Here is a 13,870-nt window from a genome sequence, read left to right on the forward strand (position 1 = left end):
TGTGTGTGTGTGTGTGTGTGTGTGTGTGTGTGTGTGTGTGTGTGTGTATGATGGAATACTATGCAGCCATAAAAAGGAATGGATTCACAGCATTTGCAGAGACCTGGATGAGAATGGAGACTATCATTCTAAGTGATGTAACTCAAGAATGGAAAACAAAGCATTGTATGTTCTCACTGATATGTGGGAGCTAAGTGATGAGAATGCAAAGGCATAACAATGATACAATAGACTTTGGGGACTTCAGGAGAAGGGGGGGCAACCTACATATACAATATGGTACATTGTATACTGCTCAGGTGATAGATGCACAAAAATCTCACCAATCACCACTAAAGAACTTAGGTAACCAAATATCACCTGTACCCCAATAATTTATGGAAAAATAAATAAGTTTGTCATGTTAAAAAATAAAACTAATACAACCACAGTCAACAGCAATGCAAAAGCAATGCTGCTACTAGAATAAGCACATTGAGATCTAAAATTAATTTATTAGATTTTACTTTTGTGATGTTTCAAGAAGAAAAACCCTTGTAAAATTCTTCACTAATGAAAAAAAAGTCCTTATTCTAAATTGGCATAGCCACATGTGAGACTTCATATATATATGTGTGTGTGTGTGTGTGTGTGTGTGTGTGTGTATATATAATTACATTTTAGGTTCTGGGGTACATGTAAAGAACATGCAAGATTGTTGCATAGGTACATACATGGCAATGTGGTTTGCTGCCTCCATCCCCATCACCTATATCTGGCATTTCTCCCCGTTATCCCTCCCAACTCCCTACCCCCCACTGTCCCTCCCCTAGTCCCCACCCCCTACAGACTTCAGTGTATGATGCTCCCCTCCCTGTGTCCATGTGTTCTCATTGTTCAACACCTGCCTATGAGTAAGAACATGCAGAGATTTCTAATCTATTTGGTTTTAGTTTAGGCTAATAAAAGACAGTTGCTTATCATGGGAATGTTTAACGACAAAAATTAGCGAATGTCCTATGTTCTGTGGAGACGCTTAAAACAGGAGAATCATAAATCTGTGTACTTCATTCTGTTTATGAGCAGAGCATTGGATTCGGTCTCTAAATGTCATTCCAGAACCTTCCTTATACATTACGCTATACAGGATGGTTTCCTTGAGGCAGGCAGGCTTCAATAGTGCAATAGCATTTAGAAGCGTTTATTTTAAATTATGTTATACTACTCACTTAGAGGACATATTTCATAGCACTAAGGAAAAACATTTCTCAGATCTTTCAAGAATCTATATTATATCCACCAGTATTGTTTGTCAATGATTTCTCTTAATTATATAAGTATTATTTATTCTATTATAAATTGTAACTTTAATAAGTAGCTCTGAGGTATCAGTAAATACTAACATAAAAATAAAGAAAAACATATTATGAGGTAAAAGAAAGTCATAATGTTGCTTGAAGATACTGATTCTCAGAGTTGCAGAGATTACATTTTTTTAATTATTAGTAGTATTAATTAAATCCAAGGCTCATTATTTCTTAAGGGGTAAAAGAAGAATTTTGGGGGGGAAGGGGTTTAGTTCCCTCTACTCCAATGATCTATTTTAGGTTCATCCTGATCATGTTAGAAAAACATTAGCAAAAATATTCTATTCTAATATGCTACTGAGAAATTAATTTAACAGTATAATTTTCAGATGTTAGACACGCTTTAAAAAGAAAAAAATGTTATACTTAAACAATAGAATATTAGGTTGAACAAAGAGTTCTCATCATCAAATTTTTATTTCTAGTAAATCTATGGCACTTAAAGAGTTAAAGATTGAAATGAAAAAAACTATACTTCTAAAAGGGCTGAATACACAGAACTGAAACCATCCATATATGGTAAATATAAAAATAGTAGTATTCTACAAAGCTAAAAATATAACTCAGTGAAACAATGTACCAGGATTGTCAATACACTTGTCATTAAACACAGAACCTACAATTCTCATACTTTGTCATTATATTACAGAAAAATTGCAAAAAAAAAAAAACCCTATATTTTGAAATGACTAAGAAACAGATATGCATAAAAATCATGAAAACATGGCTTGAACATATTTCACTGCACCATTTCTTTAAGAGGGTCCATTTGAATTGAGCCTCAAATAATATATATCAACATATTTACAAAAATGTTAATTAGGAACCCTTCTTTCTCTCTCCTCATGCTTTCTTCCAGTTAAGGGAACTCAGTGTAACCCCAGCTACCCTATGCCTTACTCACTTCCATCACTGGGAGGTGGAGTGACTGACCAATGATAAATTTGGAAAGAAGAACTAGGCATTGTGCCCTTCTTTTAGAAACAAGCCTACCCACACAAACCATGCATTTTCCATTGGTTCCTCAGGTCATATATTTTCCCTCTGGACCCAATTTTGTCAGTAACCTGTTGCTATAGCCTAAACTGGGATTTTAAAGATAACTTTTTAGCCCTCATATTGAGCTACAGCCTTCAACTTAGGCATTTTCAATAATAAAAGTGATATTTTGACTGCCAAGTGTATTCTTTTGGGAGCTTCCTGGAAAACACAATGCCTAGCAACAGGTAACCCCCACTTTCAGGAACTTGTCCCAAGGAGCTAATCCTGAACAAGAAACACTCTTTTAGCTATTCACAAAGATGTTCACTTCTATACTACTAATAATAAACTTCCAAAATCTAAATACACACATTGAGTATAAATCAACTCACAAATCCACATAACAGACTATCATACAATCGTGAAAAGAATTACTTATAAAAACTGTGTAATAGTATGGGGAAATGCTTTTAAAATAATGGCAGAATTAAAATGAAGGTAGAATGAAATCTAAAATTCTTTGCATGTCTACATGTCCCTATCTGCCCTGATTCTTGACTTCCTTTTTGAAATGTCTCTGCTATTCTCCAGCTATGCTTGCTTTCATTCCATTTCATGGAGAAGCTAAGCTTTTGGACTCACTGTTTACTGACGAGCTCCTTCTTATTTGTGTCTCTGCTTCAGTGCCATCTCCTCCGGGATGATATATCTGATCACCCTATCTATCACATCCTACCCTATACTCTTTCCACTTTGCCTTATTTTATGCCTTATACTTATCACCGTCTGATATTTTTGTGTACTTACTTGCCTTTCTATACCCAGCAGAATGTAGGTTTCATGAGAGTAAGGCCATGTCCCAGCATTTAGAGCAGGGCTTAACACATAGTAAGCCCTTAACAAATATTCATTTGAATGACAAATAAGGACTTAATATGTATAAATTAAACACATGAAATAATTTGTATAAATTAAAAACATAAACGTTATATAAAGAAGGAATTTTAGAGGCCAATAGTAATTATGTGACAATAATTTTAATGGGAAGAGGATCATGCCAAACCACACAGGCCATAAAGCCAGGGCTACCCATGTGGGACAGATGCGGCAATGGAGAATTAGGAAGGGTGCACTCCTGTTCCCAATCCCACCTCAACTAGATTAGTGCTGCTTGTTCCATATTTTCTACATTGGGCTTCCATTGAAAATTTGTCTAGTAAATGGTTTTGTGACTTTAAAATGTTTGAAAACAGTACATTAGTGCTTCATCAATGTGAATGTACTGTTTAAGATGTGAGGAACAGAAAAGAAAAATCAATTAATTGGGTATAAATCATAATAAAGAGAACTAATTATGAGGAGAAATTAGGAAGAAAAGAGATTTAGGTCCCTCCCCCCACACCAAACTTTCCTAAAATAAAGGTATGGTGAAGAGCTAGAAATAACCAGAAAACCAAGCAAAACAAAACATAAAACAAAGGAACCAAAGCATATTCACATATGTAATCTATACTGAAAACTTTAGAGTATGTACAGGTTGAGCCAGGTTGAATGAGATTCCCTAATAAAAAAATCCAAGATCTGAAAAGCTCCAAAATCTGAAACTTTTTGAGCGTTGATGTGATGATGAAGATGACGTCATTAACATTGCAGAAGTGCCTATGGACATATGGTGAAAGTGCATGATGGGCTTACGGAAGAACTGGAGCAAGTGTGCATTCATAACAGAACAAGACATCATGCTTTTGATGGCAAAAACCGTAATTACTTTTGCACCAACCTAACAAAGTCAAAGAGAAACTTCTAAGACAAAAACTCTGTTAATGAGGCAGATGACTCTGGAGAAAACATTTTAAAAACCCATCCAGGAGAAAATCCCTTTATCCTTAGAGGACCCACTTCCTGGTCCCTCAACTGTTTCTGATGTTTCTTCTCAACTAAAATAAAATAAAACGCAGTATATAGTAACCTTTTGAAAGGCTGAAAACACTGCATCATAAGTAGTGACTGAAACCCTGCAATACTCTTTGTTGTGGTTTTTCAACAGCTGATACAGGTATTTGGGTGATGCTACTGTGCTGCTTGGTTACCATGAACCCATTATTTTTTCAATGTCTTAATGATATGTCAATTTTTGTTTGTTTGTTTGTTTTGTTTTTACTGTTAAGTACTTAGGTGTGAATAAGTAAAGGAGAATAACTGGCTATTGGTAACATATAGATTCACAGTCAGGAATGATGGTGATACCATAGAACTACTGGTCGCCGTGGGTGGCGGAGGTAGTGATATCTTTGCTTTCTGATGGTTCAATGTGCACAAACTTTGTTTAATACACAAAATTAAAATATTACATAAAATTACCTTCAGGTGATGTGTATAAAGTGATAATGAAACATCAATGACTTTCGTGTTTAGACTTGAGTCCCATTCCCAAGATATCTCATTATGAATATGCAAATATTCCAAAACCCAAAAAATCTTAAATCTGAAACACTTCTGGTCCCAAGCATGGTGAATAAGGAATACTCATCCTGTACTTACAAGTAAAATGTATTACCGAAAACTCAGTGTGCCATACCTGGCCAGAGTCTCCAGTACAATATTCAGTAATATCACACTCGTTCACAGCATCTCGACATTCATACCCTCGTGGCTGAAACTGCAAATCAAAATTGAATATTAAGAGTTATGATTACATAATATTTCAGAGAGTTATTATAACATTCTTAGACTCACCAACAATGCCTTTACTCTCACATAATTATCACCAAACTCTTTTTAAGAATTAGCAAGACAGAATACCCTATTGCAGAATAGAAACAAGGCCCAGATGCTACCCTCTATACTAAAGATGAATCATCAACCAAAGCTTTAAATGTTCAGATTTCAAAACCCACTGTCTCAGAGAACTATTTTCAGAAAACAGTGTGATGAAAATCGCCTAAAGAAGAAATTCTGGTTTGGCTTAAGACAAAATAGCAAAACACTATAATATAAACATTTAAGATCTCTCTGAAGAATTTATATATATACACAACCTTCATTAAATAACCTATTAGCATAGATATTAAACTTGTCCTTGCTAAATATAGACAATCAAATTTTAATAAATTCATATGAATTACCTTTAGTAACCCCAGGGAATGCCTGTTCTATACAAACCATTTTACTTGAGGAGGGTGTGGGTAAAAGGTGAAGGAAAGGGCCCATTACCCTCAAGCAATTTTTAATCTGGTTGGGAACATGAAGCAAGGAGAAACTAAACTAGAATCTTCTATACCATAGTGCATAATGCCCTTTAACATTGAGAAAATAGTAAAATTATGTTACTCTGTGGTTATAAGGAATATTAGAGGTTGTGTATATGAGAAAAGGGAAGATTAAAATGACTTTTCAAAACTAACTGGTGGTCTCTGTAGATGGAAGACTGTATATGTCCACACACACACAAACTGTGTACATACACATATGAGGATGCATTCATATGTTACTTGCCTGCTTTACAGGGGATTTTAAAAGCCCAATGGGAAAATATGAGCACCAGCTTTTATGTTCAAGTCTAAAATAAATTAGGGTAAGTTTTGAAGAAAAATGTTGTAAGTAGGCCATATTATTAAAAAGACCACAGAAACTGGCCCTCCTCTACCAAACAATTTAACTTGGATTTCATCTGTGTTAGTAGGGCAACTCTTTTGGAAGGAGTTTAGGTAATTTTATTAATGAGGCATTAGAGGATAAGATGGTTGGTAGTGAATAACAGGAGAGATAAATGTTGTGGCCCACAGGATTTGAGACTTATTGATTCTACAAAACTGTCAGGCTAATATGCACACTGCACCCAAGAAATTTGTAACAAGCTATTCAAATGCTCAGTGTACACGCTGAGATATCTGAATAATCTGTCAATTAAAAGAAAGAGGAAACTGTCAGAAAACTCACAAGACATGAGGTATTGTTACAGCAGGGCCCGTCACTGCAGTGAGCCCCGTTGGAGAGGGAACATTTCTTACAGCACAATCCATAGCATTCCTAGAGAAAACACTTCATGTGAGTAAGTGAAGAGCCTTACCTGCCGGTCATTCATATTCTCTCCATATGTGGCATGCATATTCTAAATGAGTACATTTATACAATAGTAAGCAAATATTCTGGGAAAGAATTAATCACTTTAAATAAGGACAGATTTCTTCCTGCCATACTTCTCAGCAAAGTAAGATCTTCTATGAAAGGACTTCAATACCAAAGAGAAAGCTTATATTTTTAGCAGGCAACTGTCCTTTGATTAGCTCCACTACATTCTAATACTCAATCTATTTTATAAAGATAAAAATAATATACAACATGGAAAGAATGTTTTATGATTTGGTACAACTTATCTAAGATGAATATGAGCTATAAATTTTTAAGAGGTAGGGAATTTAATTAGAAGAATCCATTAGGTTTTCTCAGACAAGGCCATATAACTAATTCTAACGGGTCTGAGCTGAATTAAGCACTGATCAGAGAGATGAGAAAGAAAAGCAGTAAGACCACAATGAATGTGCTGCCCTCTCACAAATGCTATTCCTGTTTGCACCAAGTAAGATCTATGCTGTAAGTAGAGAAGGTTTCTTATACCTACCACATGAAAACCACAATCACACTCCTCCCCAGCTTCCACATATCCATTTCCACATTCTGTGGGCTCAAATAACTATAGAGATTAGGGAGAGAAGGGAAAAATATTTCAATTTATCACAGAAAAATCAACATACCAACCGGGCCACATACAAGGGCCCTATAATCAGCTATCATGTGATATTCTTCTATGATCTCTTGCTAAGGCATCTTATAAATAATGACTGTGTGGGAAATACTGTTCATTTATTAATAACACTTAAAAATATATATCTGAAACGGGGCAATATCTCTTGGGGGATTCTCTTGCCGTGGCTCCGGAGATGACCTCTACCATTAGAGTTGCTTTTTATGGAGATAAGCTGTCAAGAGGAATAGATCACTTTTCATATTTGCTAATGGAGCTAAAATGCATTGCTAATAAGACTCACAGATACCTAATTTGCTGATCTGTCTCAAGACAGCTAAGAAGCCATAAAACCTGTCAAAAAGATAAATATGCTTCAGTCATAGCCAAATGTGATATGTACAATCAAGTAAATGCAGATAAACTTAGAGGAAAAAAATGTTGCTAGAAATCCAAGCCCATCATTCTCACTGAAAAGAAATCTCAAGTGTCTGAAAGCATAAGACACATATATGGATATATAGAAGTCTCTCAGTCATTCCTAGGGCAATAGAAGAGTACAATTTCTAGAAAAATCTACTGGTATCATGAACTTGCTTGCCAGATAAACTATATCATAGAGCAACTGTAAAGGTAGTTGACTGTTTAAGAAAATCATGTGTACTTCCAGGGGTGGCAGGGAGTGGGGCAGGATTTCTCTGGGCATTATCATTACACCTTAAATGAAGGCTGGAGCAGCACATTCCAACCTAAATGCTCTGAGCCCTGAATATGAGAGGGAGTAACAGGCTCCATCCCCAGCAGCTGAACACACCTCAAGGAAGGGCTTCCTTCCACTAAATTCACCTGAGAAAGAACTGATCCTCCTTCCACTTTCAGAAAGGCAAAACTATTATGAGAAGCAAAGGTTTTCAGACTACTTGGGTAGGACTCTCCTTGTGGAAAAGTCCTATGAGTAAAAGCAGCATTGCACATCTCTGTGTTATTTTGATGAGGAGGCAAGAGAAAATGGAAAAGATAAGGGCTGATTTGAACATGGGCAGCACTTCATACCAGGCTCCCCATTCCTTCTTTCTTTGGACTCTGCCTTCCTCCTGAGATGGGTCACAATCTCCAACCATGTGGAAAACATGGCAGTGAGGAAGAGTCCCAAAGCACAAAAAATATGCGCACGTATAATGTAAAAATACACACACACACACACACACAACACATGCATATACACACATTCAAAACACTTGGGTTCTTTGATATATACATATAAACTATTCCACTGGAATCCATAGTTGTTTATTAACCATTGTTCTATGTAGTTTAAAAAAACATAATTCCATATTTACTAACTTTAAAAATAGATGATTTATAGTTATTTTTATTTCATTTCCAAGTTATTAGAATAATTTTCTCCTAACTCATAGGCAATTTCAGAAATCCACTGATGGACCCTTATGCATATGCTAGAAACCTGAACCTTTCCAAACAAGTGAGAGTTGTTTCCTCAGACATGATGCTTATAATTAGCTGGTAAGCTGCAAGGTGGGTAAAATCAGCCATGTACACTGCAATTCAAAAATGCCAGCAGCTCACATTTGTTCATTTTTACTTATTTCACCCATTTTGAGCACTTTGAAGCTTTTGGATTTCTCTTGCATTGAGATCAATGCTATGAAAGGCAGGCAACTAACTTTAACTATGCAAGGTCACTTTGAAAGTCCTGTTTCTTTTTCCACAGTCATACTGAGATTTTACACAGATGTCAGGCTTTAAGCGATCATCTCCTGACTACATAGTGTCATTTAATTATGGGTCAGCGAATTAATTATCCTGTCAGTTACCACATTAGTTATTGATTTTGTTTTAAAAAGGTTAACATTATTTCGCTGCTCTCTCAATTTGCACAGTATTAAACATTTTGCATAGCAATGAGCTATATTTGACTCATGAAGTAGTATTTTAAAAAGAAATATGAAATTTGCCACGTTAGGATTTCCATACCATCTGCAGATTAGCATTGATCCTATCTTTTTGCCTGTTGAGCAACTTCATTTCCAAACATGCTACTGCAGGTCCACAGCCCCCGTTTATGCAAAGCTGGTGGGTTTGAGACTTCTGGCTTTGCTGAAGTTTAGAGAAGTATGATGATGCATTTACTGTATTCTATGTAATAGCCCTGAGGGGCCTGGGACACACCCTACAATCAGTTAATATTTCTGCAGCAAGACTTATGAATATTTACCTTATGAGATATAAATATTATCAGTTTAGGGCAAGTTTTACTGTCAAATGTGTTTTCCACAAACATAAAAAACACTTCTGAAAATTTTCAGTTTTTTGAATGTGAATCTAAAGGATTGTGACACTGTATACACACAGTATGATGAAATGCCAATTGGCAATGTGGCCCTCCCCAGGTAAACAGACAATACATTATAAATACGTATGTGTATTTGGCCAGGTACAGTGGCTCACATCTGTAATCCCAGCACTTTGGGAAACCAAGGCAGGTTATTCACAAGGTCAGGAGATCGAACCAATCTGGCCAACGCGGTGAAATCCCATCTCTACTAAAATACAAAAAATTAGCTGGGCATGGTGGCAGACACTTGTAATCCCAGCCACTCGGGAGGCTGAGGTAGGAGAATCGCTTGAACCTGAGAGGTGGAGGTTGCAGTGAGCCAAGATTGTGCCACTGCACTCCAGCCTGGCAAAAGAGTGAAACTCTGTCTCAAAAACAAACAAACAAACAAAACACATATGTGTATTTATGGTATCCATAAATACCTTGGGTAATTTTTTTGGCTGGCTGATATTCATAAGGAACTAATGTTTCAGGAGGACGAATCACTCAAAAAAAAAAAAAAAAAAGTCAAGAAATTAGTTAGGCCCTGACATGGTTTGGCTCTGTGTCCCCACCCAAATCTCATCTTGAGTTCTAATCCCCACTGTTGAGGGAGGGACCTACCTGGTGGGAGGTGACTGAATCATGGGGGTGGTTTCCCCCATGCAGTTCTCAGGAGAATGAGTGAGTCTCACTAGAGCTGATGGTTTTAAAGTGTGGCACTTTCTCACACTCTTTCTCTCTCTCTGGCCACCTTGTGAAGAAGGTACCTGCTTCCCCTTTACCTTCTACCACGATTCTAAGTTTCCTGAGGCCTCCCAGCCATGTGGAACTGTGAGTCAGTTAAAACTCTTCTGTCTATAAATTACCCAGTTTGAGGTAGTATCTTTATAGCAGGGTGAAAATGAACTAATACTTGTACCTAGAAAGAGTGTCAAGGAGAAATGGAATTTTTATCAGAGAAATTGGTTAAAATAATATTTATCTTAATTTAACCCACCGTCTCTTAGCAGCAGAGTGAAAATCTTAACATAAAAATCTCAAAGATATTACAATTGAAGAACTCTTTGCTTTTTTGGAAGGGAGGATTTGGGAGTTCTAGCTAGCACTGAAAAACCAGAAACAGAGAACACTGAATCTATGGTTTTGTCATTCATTTAAACAGGACTCAATTTTTAACATGATAAGGCCTTTTACAACTAAATATTAATCTGATTGACAAAAATACCTGCCTTCCAAGACAGGCATCTGATATCCAGCACTATTCCATTGTAAAACACTAGAGAAATAATATACTTTCTTAGTACATTTTCTAAGTGACTAACCTTTGTTGGCCTGTTGAAAAGGCAAGCTCCACCCCCTCTCTGTAAAAAGTCTCTATATTCCAAAATGCTGCACTTTGAAAATTTTCGAGAATGGGACACCCTGAGGAAACAAAGAATGAACTATGTAAATAACTTACCAAAAGCAATCATCAGAGAAGAAAATTAAAACCCCTAAATTGGAACGAAATGTTCACTTTGGATCCAAATTAATCTACACAAATTTTGACAAGGCACTTATGTTCAAATAGCAACTTAAGTATGTGTGATGGAGTTTGCAGAGATGGAAATTCAAAGAAAATCAAAGATTTGGGGGCTATGTTAAAACCTCCTCAGCAGAAAGCCCTTTTGTGACCAGGCTAGAAATGTTTTTTAAAAAGCTCATTACAAAACCTCTTCACATAGGCTGTATTATAAAGTTTGTTAATTTTTATTTGATATGTCTCATTAAAGTCAAGCATTTTTTTTTTGCCTCTGTTCTAAATAAAAAGAGGTCATGAACCTACTAGGGCCAGTTTATTGAAGACTGTATCATTCAGGCCAACAATGCAATTCAGGTAAACAAGGAAACCCTAAAGAGCTGTGTTAGATCAGTACTTGTATATGTACATATGTTTTCAGCATGTATATGCACAGTGACAAGAGAATTGGGATAAGCTCCCATGAATAATAGCTCTTTATTCTCAATTTCAAATACTATTTGGTGATATTCATTATTAAGCAGGAATAGAAAATTAGCCTCTCAGTGAATTACTTAATCAAATTTAATATCTCTGTGTCAGAACACAGGGGAATATTATACACATGGTTGTGGTTAAGCTGAATCACACACACACAAACACACACACATACACCCCTATTCCTCAGGAATACAGCATGTGAATATAACAGTGCTTGACTTGGGAGTGACAGGCCACTTATTCTAGGAAGTAATTCAGTAATTTTATGCTTTCTGATGTTAGGAAGGTAGTTTATAAAGTAGGTAAAACCTGCCACTGTTGAGAGGAACCTCTTGGAAAAACTATATAGAAATGTATTCTTGAGAAAATATATATTAACTTTAAAACATTTTATTATAATATCTCCTATGAAGAATCACTGTAAAAAACTCAGAGATTAATTTAGAAGACAGAAGACATCTCCCTATAGAACCAATATTATCAATATTACCTTCTTATGGTACTCCCCAGAAAAGCCTGGTTAAGCTATAAATTACTAAACTATGGAGTAATAGTAAGGGAACCGTGGAAGTTAAGGGCTCCACTTCTAGAACTGCATTCCAGAGTAGCAAGGATAATGACCGACTGTGCAAACCCTCATGCCCACACTCTTCCCACCCTGGACTCCTAGGCGGGGCTGGTGAAAGAATAATAAACGGGCTCTGTCCAAGTAGGTCAGGGCCTCTGGCAACCAGGGCTCAGAGGAATGGAGGTAGGATTAGAAATGGTTGGTGTGTTGAGCAGGTGTCTGGCGGCAAAGAAAGCAAGAGAGGCACATGGGTGAGGAAACCTCTCCTTTCTACTAGGAGTAGTCTATGGTTTAGGGGGTCTGGGGGTGGTGGCTCCCATGGGGCAGGGATCCCTATGAAAGAGGGCAATGTTTCCAGGCCTTGGCTCACTGAAGCAACACCAGTCTGGGGAAGCTGCGCTAGTTCCCAAAGTATTCACAAGAGAAAAGTGAGGGAATGTTCAAATGTCTATTACTAGAAGAGGACCTGATTTAGACACAATAAGCCTGTCTTAATTTTAGAAAAGCTTTATTGATTTATAAACAGTATAATTTTTATTAATGTAAACATATATATTTACCAGTTCCTTAAAATGTAAATTGATGACTAAATTGATTTTCACTGACTGCTTCAGGTAGACAACCAGCTTTTAATCTAAGTGTACTAAAAAATTAATGCCTCCACTAAAGTTAGAAGCCTTTAATAATGTGCTTCCTTCAAGAGTTAATAAGTAGAAGTTAATACATTTTACTTTTATCATCAACCTTAAATAAAAAATTAAAATATAAAGTAAATTAGCCCTTTCATTTTAAAAATATCAGACACTTAATTATTGGTTTTATATTGTGCTTAGCCTAAAAGACCAATACCAGAGAGACCTTGTTTCTAATTCTATGCAGCAATTTTGGCAAAAGGCATATATCAAATGCACACATAATGAAAATTTACCCTGTTTCCTCCATGATGCAGCCACCCCAGGATTCTGTGCAGTCACATTCTAGTCCAACAAAATAATAAAAGCAACAGAAGAAAAAGGAAACAAAGAAAGTCACATATTTAACTGGTATTACAACTCCTACAATAATTCTTTATTACCAATTCCATGTCAGGCAAACAGACACGGAATGTGAAGTCTTATAGAGCGAAATTTATTTTTTTTAAATCAATATTTTCTTATCCTTTCCAGAATTATTGGTCACTTCCTAAGAAAACAGCTGGTAAGAAATAAGATGGTGCCTCTCTTCATTTTTGTAACTCTGACAACTCAATTAGGTTCCTAGTTCCAATGTTTAGTGAAAAGCACCCTGGTCTACAAATTGGAAAGCCTGAGTTCTGGTCCCAGTTCTGCCATATGAGGGAGTCCCATAACTGAGTGACTTAGCATTTCCTGGATCTCAGTGTTTCTACCTCTAAAATGGAAATAACACCTTTTTGTCTATCTTCCAGAGTGGTTGTGGGGTTCACACTAGACGGTGTACCTATGTGCTCTCAGTGAAGTATAAAGCTCTGTTGCACCAACACAACAGATCATCACTGAAGTTTTCTAACAGAGAATGCTGGAAGTTAGAGAAGAGAATTCAATTTGTTAGAGTCAAAGTGAGGATCAACAAGAGACTTGAATGAACACTATGCTAAAAGGTTTAGTAAAAGAGTGCAATCTAAAACAGAAGTGTACATAATCACTTAAAAACAATTATAACTTAACTTAGATACCAGAGACTGACATATTGATATAGTGCTGGCTCTTCTCTTCATTAATTTTTTTCCTATTTCTCTTTTCTATACCTATCTATCTATATATCTATGTATCTACCTATCTAGATCTATATTTATCTATATCTAGAGAGGTATACATATCTCTCTATATATATGTATATATACACACACACCCCTATATATAGAGAAAGAGGT

At 36.2% G+C, this 13,870-nt stretch overlaps 1 protein-coding gene across 10 annotated transcripts in view; it reads right to left on the minus strand.

Moving 5' to 3' along the window:
• The window catches only part of ADAM23 (ADAM metallopeptidase domain 23), a 197,685-nt gene that overhangs the window by 70,163 nt on the left and 113,652 nt on the right, over positions 1-13,870 (minus strand). For all 10 annotated transcript variants that reach the window (XM_032278479.1, XM_032278481.1, XM_032278485.1 and 7 more), the window contains exons 14-18: positions 12,908-12,956; positions 10,735-10,834; positions 6,949-7,020; positions 6,267-6,356; positions 4,906-4,986 (exon numbers count right to left, since the gene is read on the minus strand). In XM_032278479.1, coding sequence (XP_032134370.1) covers positions 4,906-4,986; positions 6,267-6,356; positions 6,949-7,020; positions 10,735-10,834; positions 12,908-12,956 — 392 coding nt within the window. The remainder of the gene's footprint in view (positions 1-4,905; positions 4,987-6,266; positions 6,357-6,948; positions 7,021-10,734; positions 10,835-12,907; positions 12,957-13,870) is intronic.

This window comes from Sapajus apella, unplaced genomic scaffold (genome assembly GCF_009761245.1).
Source record: "Sapajus apella isolate SASKATOON/1434 unplaced genomic scaffold, GSC_monkey_1.0 scaffold10, whole genome shotgun sequence".
NCBI lineage: Eukaryota > Metazoa > Chordata > Mammalia > Primates > Cebidae > Sapajus > Sapajus apella.